This window comes from Onychostruthus taczanowskii, unplaced genomic scaffold (assembly GCF_017590055.1).
Source record: "Onychostruthus taczanowskii isolate IOZ18803 unplaced genomic scaffold, ASM1759005v1 scaffold8, whole genome shotgun sequence".
Taxonomy (NCBI): Eukaryota; Metazoa; Chordata; class Aves; order Passeriformes; family Passeridae; genus Onychostruthus; species Onychostruthus taczanowskii.
In genome coordinates, this window is record NW_024505892.1 from 7,912,628 (window position 1) to 7,926,265 (window position 13,638).

At 37.1% G+C, this 13,638-nt stretch overlaps 1 protein-coding gene across 9 annotated transcripts in view; it reads right to left on the bottom strand.

Moving 5' to 3' along the window:
* The window catches only part of EPB41L2 (erythrocyte membrane protein band 4.1 like 2), a 105,211-nt gene that overhangs the window by 4,333 nt on the left and 87,240 nt on the right, over positions 1-13,638 (bottom strand). For 2 of the 9 annotated variants that reach the window (XM_041423974.1, XM_041423973.1), the window contains exons 14-21: positions 12,031-12,093; positions 9,135-9,281; positions 7,659-7,763; positions 4,880-5,023; positions 3,855-3,908; positions 3,086-3,646; positions 1,118-1,240; positions 540-638 (exon numbers count right to left, since the gene is read on the bottom strand). In XM_041423974.1, coding sequence (XP_041279908.1) covers positions 540-638; positions 1,118-1,240; positions 3,086-3,646; positions 3,855-3,908; positions 4,880-5,023; positions 7,659-7,763; positions 9,135-9,281; positions 12,031-12,093 — 1,296 coding nt within the window. The remainder of the gene's footprint in view (positions 1-539; positions 639-1,117; positions 1,241-3,085; positions 3,647-3,854; positions 3,909-4,879; positions 5,024-7,658; positions 7,764-9,134; positions 9,282-12,030; positions 12,094-13,638) is intronic. The other 7 variants (XM_041423975.1, XM_041423979.1, XM_041423976.1 and 4 more) reach the window with 7 other exon arrangements.

The following is a 13,638-nucleotide window of genomic DNA, read 5'->3' on the forward strand; positions in this document are numbered from 1 at the left end:
ATGCAGAGGAAATAATTCAGCATCCAAACACGCTTGCAAAGCTGTCTAACAGAACAATCTGTTTTTAAATACACCCTAAACCCATAAGCACGAGGATGATGAACACATGGGAAGTCTGGGAAACATTGTTTCAGTTTATCATGGTGTCATTAACAGGTCTCCAGTGGACCTCAGACAAGTTAGTTACACTAGCAAAGATTCTGTAGGATATCAGTGGGTGAGGACAGGACCGAATCTGTAAAAATTTAGTTACATACTCATTTGTGAAATACTGAAATAAGGCCTATATGAAAAAACACTTGTCATATTTTTCCCCCTTTCCATGTCCTATTCCCAGATATTCCTGCTTATTTATTAGTACTTCTGCCTTCAAAATCTGTGCAGAAAGATTTAATTCTCACACATGCCTGGAATGAATCCCTTCCATTTCAAGTTAGTTTTCCTCAATAAATTAGCAGATGTACAAGAAACTTCATGTAAAATTGTGTTTTGAGGGTCTGGTGTCTTTTTAATCAAGAAAGACATGAAATATAATTTACCTTTGTGATGTGTGTAGTTGTGGTAGTAGAAATGGACTCTGATGTAATTGTCTGTGCACTCACCAGCACACCAGTATCACCAACAGCATTGCCATCAAGCTATAAGAAAAAAAAAAGGTATTATTGTATATTGGCATTTAAAAAATTTGTTTTCACAGGAGAAAAGCCTAGTTTTCTTGCTAAACACATTCTTTAATTCAGCTAGGACTGAAATCTAAATAGAAGCCAGGCAAGTTTACAGAGTCAGGTATGGCTATTATTATGGCCCATTCCTGTGGAGAATTCATGCTCACAGTTATGTGTTCCTTTCAGGAGAAATGAGATATTTTAATCAAGTTTCAAAACCGGATTAAAGTGAGTTATACTTTTGCAGTCAGTAACTAAGTCTTTATATAACAAAAGAACATTAAAACTTCTTAAGTAATATGGTTTTGTAACACTTCACTTACCTAATTCATAGCCAAAGTATAATCTTATCTGCTAGGAAAAATGCTTTTGGAAAGCATTTTTGAACATTATCTATGTTGATCTACATAACTGTAATAAAAATAAGATTGCAAACAAACCCATCAGCATACCTGCGAAGATTCATATGTGATAGTTTTAGTTTCTGTTTGAACAATTGGAATTTCTTTAGTGGAGATTTCAGTTCTCTGTGTGGCATCTGAAATGGTTACCATCTCTGTTTTCACTACTGGAGGCTGTGATGCGAGAAATAAACAATCAATTCAAAAGACAGAAGAAGTTTTGTAAAATGGACCAAGAAAACACAACCAAAAGCTCAAGGAAAGCGTAACAGTAAGATCAAGTATTTGACTGACTTCCCATACAAAAAGCATGCAATAAATAAGCAAAATGAAACGAAGATTAATACATCAGCCCTCTAGGATATCCATAACACTGTAAGAAAATTTAATCTCCTAATAACATTGTCAAAGTTCAGTGTTTCAGCTAACAGCACATACCAAAGAGCAATTGCTAAAACAAAGCTGCAACATGTACTGAAAATGTGTAAAAGCATGACTATGAAAAAAAGAAAAATCTTCGTTTGCATAAAGAAATTGACAGCTAGATCAGACAGATAAACTTTGTATTAGAACTAATCTGGGAAAATACCTATCACTCGTCAGTCTGCAAATCAGGACTAAAAATTCCATTAACTTTCTAATATGTATTACTTCTGGAAAAGAAAAGCTTTTGCAAACTGGATCTTAAGCAGTCTAAATTTTTCTCTAAATCAATGACCTCTTTTGGCAAACATTCTAAAAAGCTACTTCAACAATTTAGAGTAAACTAGTGATGTTCTCATCAACATCACAAATAAAGCAATTAACTTGGGGTCTGTAAGGTAGTGAACTCATTACTTATCTTACTGGAGCAGATTTTCATTAGATTTAAGAACTAAAGCCTTTTGATATTTCCTTATATATTAAGAAAATTTCTTATATATTTTCTTAGCTTCTATCTTGATTTTGAATACACACAAGGTAAAATCCCAGGAAAAAACCCCAAACACCCTTTCAGGCTTGCACACACAGCAGCACTTCTTCCCCTTTCTCCAGACTATCTATGCTTTTAGGAAGTGTGGGAACTTGCAAATTTTAAAAGTCTAATAAACTAATTCTTTCACATCATTAATCAGAACAGCTGTGTATGCAAAAGACAACAAAAGAAAGAATATGAGTTGTTTCAATTAAAAAAGTGAAGAAAAAAAATTTGCCACCATTACAAGAACAAGCAGGTAGAGAACTACAAAAACTCACCGAACTGGTGAAAAACTCAGCAGAAGATCATGACAAATTTACTGAGACATACATGCCTGCCTTTCATTTTTTCCCTTTCTGCTTCTTTACCACTTGCCCAGTAATGAACTCTCCAGCTTTGTGTGGCTTAAAAGAAGTGGTTGTGACAGGAACCCATGCATGCTCCCTAAGCATCTACTGCACTAGAAGACTTCATGGAACCATAGTGATACGAGCCTCACCACTTAACAGTGCAGTGCTCTCACCTCTGCAATTTCTAGCCATACATATTCTAACCTACAAATCCATAATGTTTTATTGAAGGAGGGCAAAAAGACAAGAAAAGTAGTGAGTGAGTACGGGGAAAAAAGGAAAAAAAATTCTGATAGGTGCCTTCTAATTTCAATTTGCAATAGTTTTCCAATCACAATTACATGTCATGGACTTGTCAAAAACAGTTGACAAATAGACAAGACAAGACTTAAAACACTGGAAACATGTAAATAATAAATACACATTACGTATGTGCATATAAAATATGGAGGAGATAAAAAAAAAAGAGATCTCAGTCTTCGGAAGGTTTGCCTTTACTGGTGATTTTCACTCAGTTCTAGCAAAAAGTCAGAAACCATAACTGAGGGAGACAGAATTTCACTGCTCATCAATGGTTTCCCCTTCCAAATGATCTGAATCTTGTTGGATGCCAGAAGACGTGGAGGAATAGGAGAAGAAGAAAGGCAGGTATATTTTCAGCCCAAGAAATATCTCTGCTTAATCTAGTTGTCATACTGTTCTACCATTTACCTCAGAACAACAAATTAATTGTGGTGCAACATCAATGTCAACATGAGACACATCTCCATTGAGTTTCAGCTGTTCCTCCTCTTTTTCTTCACCTACATCTTGCTTAATTTGCTCTGACAAATTCTTCTCTTCTGTAGCTACAGTAATTGTATTTTCCTGGACCAAATCTTCAGCTGTAACTTGTGTGTGCTCAACTGGTACATTTAGTTTACTGCCTTCTGGTATGGCTTCCACATGCTGAGTATTTTCTTCATGTTCTTTCCTTTTCATGTCTTCCTCTTCTTCCTGTTCTTCCCTGATGACTTCCTCAATTGCCCTATGATGTGGATGGTATTCTCCCACCTCTTCATCCTCACTCTCACTACTACTGCTGCTGCTGCTACTATCTGATGGCAATGATGAAGAGTCCTTTTTTGACACGTGCTCCACCTTACATGTCTCCCCAGCATCAGTGGCAACTTGCATTTTCCCTTTGTTGGTTTCGTCTACGACTAGTGTTTCTTCTATCCCAAACTCTGCCTGCTTCTTCTCCTCCACTATGTCCAGAGTCTCATGTGAACTCTGCACAAAAAACATGGATGAGGATAAACAAAAAAAGAGCATATGAATAAATTAAAATGATGAAAATAAAATTAGCCGATAGCTGGTTCATGTCATGTGGAAGACAAAAGATGATTGTGATGGTTAACTGAAAAAAGAAGGAAGGAAAGAATGAAGATGGATCGGAAGAGTTAGAGCCAAATTTAGTCACGGAAAAAATCTGCAGAACCTTATCAGCATCGCTGACTCCAGTACAAGGCCCTTCTGCTCTGGAAGCATGTCTCTGTGAAACAAAAAGCAATCAGAGGACAAAAATCAATGCATAATCCTTTTCAACAGTGCAACATCCTCCAAGCAAGCTTTTAAGAATGTATACACAAGATACTAGAGAGATGCTACATATTCACTGCAAGATGCTAGTTGCCTTGCTCTTCATCTAAAGATTCAATCAAAAGTAGGTAAGAATTATGGAATTTATTATTGGTGTAAGAATTGAATTATGAAAGCCTGAAAATAAAAAGCATGAATGTACTAGCCAGTGATGCTATCGAGGCAGTTATTTCTCTCAGTTAAATCAAGAATTAAGAATAAATAATATTAAACAAAATTAAACAGAAAAAGAAATGCTCTACTACCAGTTTGCCATAATTAAAAAAAAAGTTAAAAAGTGTTATTGCAGGGTTTTATTAGTTTTTTGTCTTTGGTCTGTTACTTTATGCAACTCAATGAGAGGAAGACTGCTTAGGGTAGTGTGTTGTCAGAAGAGCAATAAATGATTACAAAAGAAGGTCCTATAGGAATTCAGTTTGGAGCCAAAAGGATGCTATTAAACCAGCTTTACTAGTATTTTTTCCATAACAAAGCAATGACAGCTATCTGAAAGCCCGCAGTAAATGACGTATTAAGGTGTCAGATTTTTTTAATCGAACATACATTTAGCGAACAGTCTGCATCAAAATTAAGAGCCCAAATGAAAAGAATACAAAAATCAACACACCATCTGTGACTTAATCCTAGCTTTTATTGCTGTTTACCTAGCGCAGCACCTACGGAGCTTAATCCTAGCCAAGCACTGATTCCTCCCTGCTTCTGGCGTGCTGCAGATGCAGAGTTACGCTCTGAGGCAGGCACGCCGCTCTAAGGCAGGCCGGGACGTACGGGAGCAGCCCGGACCCGTCCCTGTCCTTGTCCCTGTCCGTGTCCCTGTGGGATCCGTCCCGTCCCCGGCGGGCCCGGCCCGCGCCCGAGCAGCACCTGGGGCCCCGGCGCGGCGGCGCCCGTCTGCTCCCCCGCAGCGCCCTCTGCTGGCCCCGGGCTGGCGGCGGCGAAGGGCCCGCTGGTGCCGGCGCCGAAGCGCTCCTTACTAAACAAAATGGAGGTTATCTCCTCTTCCAGGCTCTAGACGGGTCAGAGAAGGGAAAGGAAAGAATTAGACAGCAGCGGACGGAGCGGCAGCCACCTACAGTGGAGAGGTTGGGCAAGAGAGAAACGTGACAAAGGCAGCGGCTCGGCAGGAGCAGGGGGCGCGGACAGGGGGACAGCACACCGTGCGAACGGAGCACATCGACATTCACACATCGACACTCGCACATCGACATTCACACATCGACATTTACACGGACTTCCCAAACAGCACAGTTTACTTAGCTGCTAACTCCGTATTTACTACTGGGATTTTTTTCCCTTTTAAAATCCATTTCTGATACCTTCTAAAGCCCAGCTGGATCAGAGCTGAAATGTTAAAATATTTCTTACTTCTTTATAATAAAATATATATATATATATATTTTTTTTTAATACTTAAATATCCTAAGCAAATTAATGTTGATTAAAGAATTGTTTTCAAAAAGCCTTTCCTATTTCAGTGGGAAAACTTGTATTTTTCAAACATACATGAAAGGTGACACATTGCTTTAAAGCATATGTTCATAATCTGGTCTATTTTCTGAAGGGCTAAAAATCTGTATAACAAGCAGACTTTGAAAGTTCACGTGGGTACATGCCTCTGAAAAGGCTACAATTCTTTATTCCAGATTTCATCCCACAAGCTCTAGTAAGAAGTAAAAGTGGTTAAAATAAAAAGCCAACAACATACAAATACATAACACGGACATAACACACATGTTGACAACATTTCATGAGATACATTTCAGCCTTCCCGGAGGGCACTACAGAGAATCATGCCAGAAGCAGGTGCCAGAGGAAAGCCGAGGTGCCATGCACACAAGTGCAGCCCTGGTGATGGAGAGTACGAACTGACAGAGGTGACACCATGCTACGGCACGGACACTACAACGCGTATGGCATGCAGAAGAACAGAGAAAGGAAAAGAAAAAGAACCCCTAACTCGGTTTTTTCTTTTCCTACACTAAAATTCAAAGTTTATTTCAATGGTGGCTAAGAAGAGTTAACAGGAATGCAAGTTTTTAAATCTGCCTTCATGCAACATTGAATATGTAATAGGGGAATATGTTCCTTACTCCTACTTTCTTTCCCTAGATTACTCCACCCAAGAAACATTCATCTCTTAACAGATTATACCAAAAAGCAAAAATGTTCATAATCCTTTTTTCATTGTACTCTGGTACCTTGTTTTCTTCTCTCTCAAAGCGGTAAAAAAATCCCAAACCCAAAAAAAAAACCACAGGGGAAAAACAAAATCTTTATGTGGTAGGTGGTCTGACTGTGTGCATCTCTCTCTATCCCTGCTCCTCCTTAGACGTATATATATATTTAAAGACAGGCACATATCACCCATCTTTTAGCATTTTCCCACCTTCAACTTTTTGGGTCTTCCAGTCTTTTAAAATGAAAACCCCAGTCACACAATTTGTTTGCTAATGTAACCCCTGTTCCCTGGAACATTATGTAAAAAGGATTAAATGTATAGTAAAATTCATCAATTTTGTATCAACCTGTGTTTAAATTCTTGACAAATTCTTCTGGTAAACAGTCATAGACTCTAACATTAAATACTCTTTACAAGCTGTGGGGGATGGATTAAAGAAAAAAAAATATTGTGAGTATCCATAAAATAGAAATATTTCTCCTATTTGCAATATATATCAATGTGTCAGTTTTTGTTTAATTAAGTCACAGATGCTGTGCACTTGCAGGAGTATGGTGGATCTAGAAGTATAGTGACTCAAATGAGATGTACCCAAAATAACATTTCTAGGACACAGAAAATTACTTGTAAGCATTTTCGCTGAAGCAAAAGAAGAAAAAGAATATTAGCGGTGGTATCCCTGCTATAGTCTCATTTGTCCTAAAGAACAGGCAAGGATTAACAGGCATCCATCAACAAATAATTCAGGCTGGAAACACAGTTCCCCAAATTCATATTTATATATGTTAGTGAAATAGTACTGCCAGCTTCACATTAACCTAATAGACCAAAAGTGATGTAAAAAACCAACATCACAATTGCTACTCCTCATCACTATCACACTCTACTAGTCCCACTGGTTAGAGTGCTTGTCATTGCATAGATGTTACCAGGACAAAACCTCCCTCTTTTCCTTAATGAAAAGAGAGGTACAGGAGTGCAGACGTTTTCAGAACTGGTTGCTTTTTCAAATGAAGTTGCTTACACAGCATAACTGATTTGAATAATCATTACATAGTGAACATACAAAGCAAAAGTTCTTGTGTGAAGTGTCAAATAACTGCAAGCAATTATTTCTGTATAGAATGAAAATACATGACTTGCCATCATCCTAGACACATCAAATAGAGTAATTTTCCAGTACTGAACAGTAATGAAACACTGGGTTTCTTTGCAGTGGCCATTCAGAACTTCATGGTTAGTTTGATGTTTAAGTAAAACATTGCTGGCATTCACATATATGTATATCTATACACATATACATACAGAAATCCTGGTTTACAACTCAACATTCTCCTTTCAGTATTGACTTTAAAAAGTTATTTCCTTCAAGGGAAAAAAAAAAGAAAAAGAAAGAAGCGCTCAAGCCACCAAGCTAGCCCACAGCAGATACAGCAAAAAAGCAGCAGGTTTCAGGGCAGCCACCTTATCGGGTTCCTCTGGTTTTGCTCCAGCAATCCATGGCATTGCACTCCATTGTTTCTCCTTCCCAGGCAGTGTTTTCACTTGGAAAATGTGGTCGCCTTTTTTCTATTTGGTTTTCATTTTATAAAGCCCGTGTAAATCAACAGGAAATGAGACAGACATACACTATACTTAAACATAAAACCAAATAATCTGGAAGTGACAGAACATACTAGATGAGCAAAAAAAAAACCAAACTGAACCACCAGATATAAAGTAACTTGCAGGGGTCTCAACTTCAAGAGAAAGAAATCAACACAGAAAATACACACAACCACATAATAAAAATTAACTTACACTTTTACATAAATGTCTGTTTCAACCAAAAATACATTTATAGTTACTAAATGAATCACTGTGTCATGAATGTTTTAAAATATGATGAACATTTGTACTTGGGCATATACAACTGTAGGTAGAAATATTACGGTACTACTCAGAAATTTGAGGAATTTCTTGTCAGTAACCACAAATTAACAAAATAAAGAAGTGATGCCTAGTTAGTTGCTGTGTTCTGTGTATGCAAATATTCACAGTTCAGATCGCTTACAGATCTTACTGAAATAATGAGTCCTATTATCAAAAATAATTTTGTAGCATCAAGCCTGCTTAACTGAAAGTTCACCTTTCTGTGGACTAAAAGAAAGCTGGAGAATTTAAGGGGATAGGACAACAATACATTTAAGGAAGGAAAGGTGGGAACCATAGTGATAGACAAGGACAACAACACAACAAACTGATTTCTTTGGAAGACCAATGTACTCATCTACTGTATGAAAGAAACAGTTAATAACCCAACAGAACTAAAAGTTTCACAACAGCATGAGAAATTTGGGTAGGTTTCTTGCTACAGGCATTGTGGGTGATATTTGTAGAAAACTGTATTCTGCTGTTTCAAGGTTCAGTCAGAAAGGAGAGGTAGAGAGAAGTAGATAAATTCATTTTACAGACTTTTAAAGACTAAAACAGGTACATTTTAACAACTGCATTAAATGTGTCCTGAAGTCAACACTGTAGATTAACTGATCACATAAAGTCCTTCTGAAACAAAACACACACTGTGTGTGTATTTATGCACAAGCTATCTATGAAGAGATAAAGATACAGAAAAGGAAGGAAAACTTCTACTGTCACTGAAAAATTATTTCTATCAATCTGTGTAAATCAGCGTGAAATTTAAAATATTCTTAACATACAGGAAAATGCTGCCATCACTTCTGTTTTCTTCTAATTCAGTTGTTCATGGAGAAGAATAAAATTCCACCCACTCTTTAAAGTCAGGTCCAACAGTAATGGTAAAAAAGTTAATGTATACTTAGTATAAACAAATATTATATCAGACAAATAAAGTGTTAACTTGAAGGACAAACTGCATTTGCTGTATTACACGGAGGGTTGTATGGGAAGGCATGCAGACAGATGTGTGCAGTGACATACCCCTTGTGTCTGTAGGGACAGAGGTGTGATACGCCGCTTTTCCCACTCATTTGGGCGTGGTTCGGGTGTGGATTCCATGAAATTGCGCTTGAGCTCACTAATGCTAGCCTGGTGTTTCAGTAAGTCGTCCTGGGTCTTATCCAGGTCCTAGCAACCCGCAACATAAAACAAAGTAGGACAAAACACGACAACAAAAGCAAACTTAACTGGAAAAAAAAAAAGAAATAGAAGCAGCCAAGCCAAGAAAAGTGCCTTGTGTCTGAAATGGTGACTTTCTTTGTAGTGCCTCAAAATAAAAATGTTTAAGACTATAAGGGACCATTCTGGTTTTGTTTTTGTAGTGAAGGTCTTAGTCATGCACTGTTTCTTCCATATTTTAAAGCAAAGGAAAATAATGCTGTACATGGTTTTAGCAAAGAGCTACTTTCATCAAAAACATGACACTACTAGTCCTTTGAAACAACAATTTCCAGGAGCTGTTTGTTTTCGCCTCAAAGTTGTAAAACCAGGTGCAAATATTTCAGGATACTGTGCAGCTAACTTAACTGAAGGTAGCTATAAGAAAGAATAGTTTAACCCAAGGAGCATAAAAATGCATCTTTTTTGCTATTACAAGCTTCATGAAAAATATTTACATCTGTGAACACACTACTACAAGGCCAAATATCCAAGCAGCTAACTCCTGCTTAGCTTCAGAGAGACAACATCATCGTGTCTCTCATGCGGGCTTAAACTTACTGGAAGAATCAGATTTAAAGACTTAAAACCTATTACCTGCCAATTCTACTTTTAAGAACCTGACAGTAGACAGGCAAGTAGGAATAGTTTTTGTGCATGCCAGTACCAAGAAAATCTTCAAAATTGCAGCTCCATAGATCAGTGCCAAAGGGGACACCACAGGGGGAACTGGATTTTCTCATGACTATTGAGGCCAAACTGCAGCACCTTGAATCAAATAACTACAAGGTATTCTTTCACTTTGTACGAGCTACAGGACAGAAGTAAGGTTCAGGAGCTATGCCAAAATGTAACTGCTCTAGTAGCCAGACAAAAATATATATGCTTAGCTTTCTTATGAATTGTCTTCTAAATACAATGGCTTGGATTTGGTGAGAGAAGCAGATTTCACCCTGCTTTCACAATTTGTCCTCCTTCCAGCATTCCAGGTCTCAAGGAAGTCTCATGTTGCTTATGCTCACTCTAACATAAGAATATTTTTTCAGTAGTATTCTATAGTTATATTCAAGTTTAAGCCTGGGATCCATTTTTAGTAAAGAACTAAAAGACTGAAGACTGAAGTGAAATATTATCAATGCAGACATAATCATTAAGGAAGTTTTGTCAAAATAATTTAATCAGAAATAATTCTGTAGGTATAGAATCTGGATTTTTTACAAGGATTTTAAACACTTTTTACCAGAATATTCTGAAATCTACCATTGAGGTTAGGATTTTTATTGTCAGTGATTGCAATGCACAGATTCTTCACATTAAGTCATGAAAAACCCACACCCCAAACTCCATAGTTTCTAATTTCTTTTCACTTGCATGTTCAGCGCCAGTAAGGGTTTGGTGCTGCACATCTATTTCCTAACCTTGTGGATAAACCCTCATGCATTTTGAACATTTGAACCTCTCCCCTTCTGGCAACTCTGTATGTTTGTATTGTCATAGGACCACTTTTCATCCTGGCCTAACAAATGAGATATTACATATGTCCCCCTAAAGTTTTCTGAGTAAGTAAAATCTTATGCCAAAGGCATTCTATCATACCACTGAAGCTTGTAACAATCCCATCATTATTTTAAGACCTGTCTTGGCTTGACATAAGGCACATTTCTTGGATTTGATCAAAGCACAGTTATGCAATGCACACTTTCAGTGCTTCAGTAAGTTATACACAAGCAAAGTTTCAATAGTGATCAAAAAGCTGCAAAAAGCCATAAAACATTAGTTGGGTTACTGCGATCCATACATCTCCTTATTACTGAACAAAACCAATCATTTTTTAAAAAACTGTTTTTGTGACAAAGGGAATTATTTATAGCCCCATCTGGATGAATGAAATAAAGACAGCAGTGAGATATTTACAGTATCTTCAGTTACTAGCTTAGGTTATTAACCACAACTTAAATGATACTAATAATAACTACAGTGACCGATAAAATAATTGAGATCAACAATCTATACAAAAATTCTTGTAATAAAAATCTCTACTTCAGTGACAATGCACTACACATGAACATACTGTTCAAAGCTCTTTGCTCTTGCTCATCTGCAATGAAAACCAACATTCAAGAAGCAAAATTTACTTCCATTTGAAAAGGAAGAAAACCCAGAAAATATTTCCAAAGATATCCAAACATTCCCTTTGAATATCTGATCCTTGCATCATTTTTTAATGTTCCTAAAACCAGTCTCACAACCAGAATTAGTTTTCTATACTTCTACTGCTTGCCCCTTACGAACTCTCTTTCTTCAGCTAATGTATTTGAGGAAGGCTGATTAAACTGGCAAAAGCTGGAAACTACTCAACAGAAGATGCAAACATTGAGGTGCAATCTACAAAAAAAAATCTATTTAGAATTATGAAATGCACCCATGTGTCTGCTGTATCTAAATAGGGCTATTATTCCCAGTTGCCACCTTGGAAACATTTAGCAAAAATACACTGATTTACACTCAGTGTTCAAGCTGAGGGTTGGTTGTGGGTATTTTGCATTCGTTTGGTTTTTGCTTAAACTCAGAAACTCGAATGGTAACATGCAGCATTTCCAAGCCGGTTTTCCCCATGCACTTCATGCAGTGTGACCGTAACAGCCTGCAGGTGACCTCCCATCCCATGCAGCCTGGCAGCCCGTGAGAATGGACAGTACTTTTTGTATTACATACAAACCTCCAACATTAAATTGCTATGTCTGACATAAATATTTTCCCCGTCTACTCTCAAGGAACTGATCTGTGAAATTGAGCCACATAAACAAAAAGGAAACAAAAACAAAACAAAACATAAAGAACATAAAATGGACCAGCAGCAAGTAAATAAAAAAGGACCCTTACAATCAGACAGTTAAATAAAGGAAATAAAATGGTGAGGTGAAAAGGCACTATTCAGACAAAACCCACAGCAAATTTAGGGTGCTAACAAGTCAGGCAGCCACAGCCAGGTTCAATTGTAAAAGAACAACCAAGCACCTTCTGCTGTGCTTCCTCCTCTTCGCATTCCACCTGTGTGAGCGCATGACAAATTATCAAGAAAGGGAAGTGTTAACACTGGCTTACAGACTAACACAGAGGCTTCATCTCTTTGTAAATGCTGCAAAGCGTGCTGGATTTTACAGACCTTTACTTTTTCGGCCCCAGATGCTGAAATTAAGCGACTTGGGTCTTCTTGCACCTACATTGTTGTAGAATGGCTGAAGTAATTTTTGGCATAAGTGGCATGAAAAATGGAAGTTTCACACTGTGTCCCTTTCTTGCTGTATTTTTTATTGTTTCCCAGGTGAAAATTTAAGAATGAGTAACAAACAAAAATGATATGCATAAATTCTATGGTAGGTGACTCAAATTGTCTAACAAATTGATGGGAAAATGGAATCTAACCCAGGAGTTCTTTTGGGAAAAAAGTTTAGGGTTCAAGTCAAACACTTAAACACTGTATTTACAAACTGTCTTAAATTTTAGGAACATTGTTGTCTTGGGATGAATTATTTGCACACACACACATATACCCCTTGTTAAGTGAATATATTTATTCTCAAACTGCAATTCATTGTGTTGGTAATTTTCTGTAGCTAATCTTCATGTCTCATCTCCAAATATTCTGAATGCCTTAAGGAACAGCATTCTTTAAAAAGTGAACCACTTCCCAGTTATCTTTCTACAAGTACAAATATCAACTGGTAATCTTAGGAAAAGATGCATTTACAAGTCAACACTGTGCAAAATCCATAAATTTGAAGATGGATTTACTGCTCATACTGTTGCATTTTGGATTCCGTGTGAATGATGTGGTACATATAACATTTATATTATTTTCTGACTTATCTGGGGTTGCATTTTCTGTAACTACAGTAAAAATTATTGATTGGATTAGACTACGTAAAAATGGAGAAAACCTTAAAATCATATGTTTTTCATTATTTTATACTTAGACTGGTATTATAATGGCATCGTGTCATATTTAGCAAGTCTTTAATATGTACATTGGTTTAGAAGACTTTGCTAAATGAAACATTAAACAGATCCTCTTCCACTTTGATTCTATAATAATTGGTTTAATATTTTCTTTGAGGATCAAAATAGAAGACCTTTTTCTAGTGGTATTGCTGTAACATGTGCAGCAGACATAAGGAAAGGAGGCAATTTGTCAGCCACTCCAGATGATCAGAGCAACATGCTGGTGTGACTGAGGCTTCTGTACATTTCAGCAGTGTATTCCAAAGAATGCTCAGATTTCAGTGATACAGTCTGACATAACCTGCAATCCCAGCTAATGAATGAA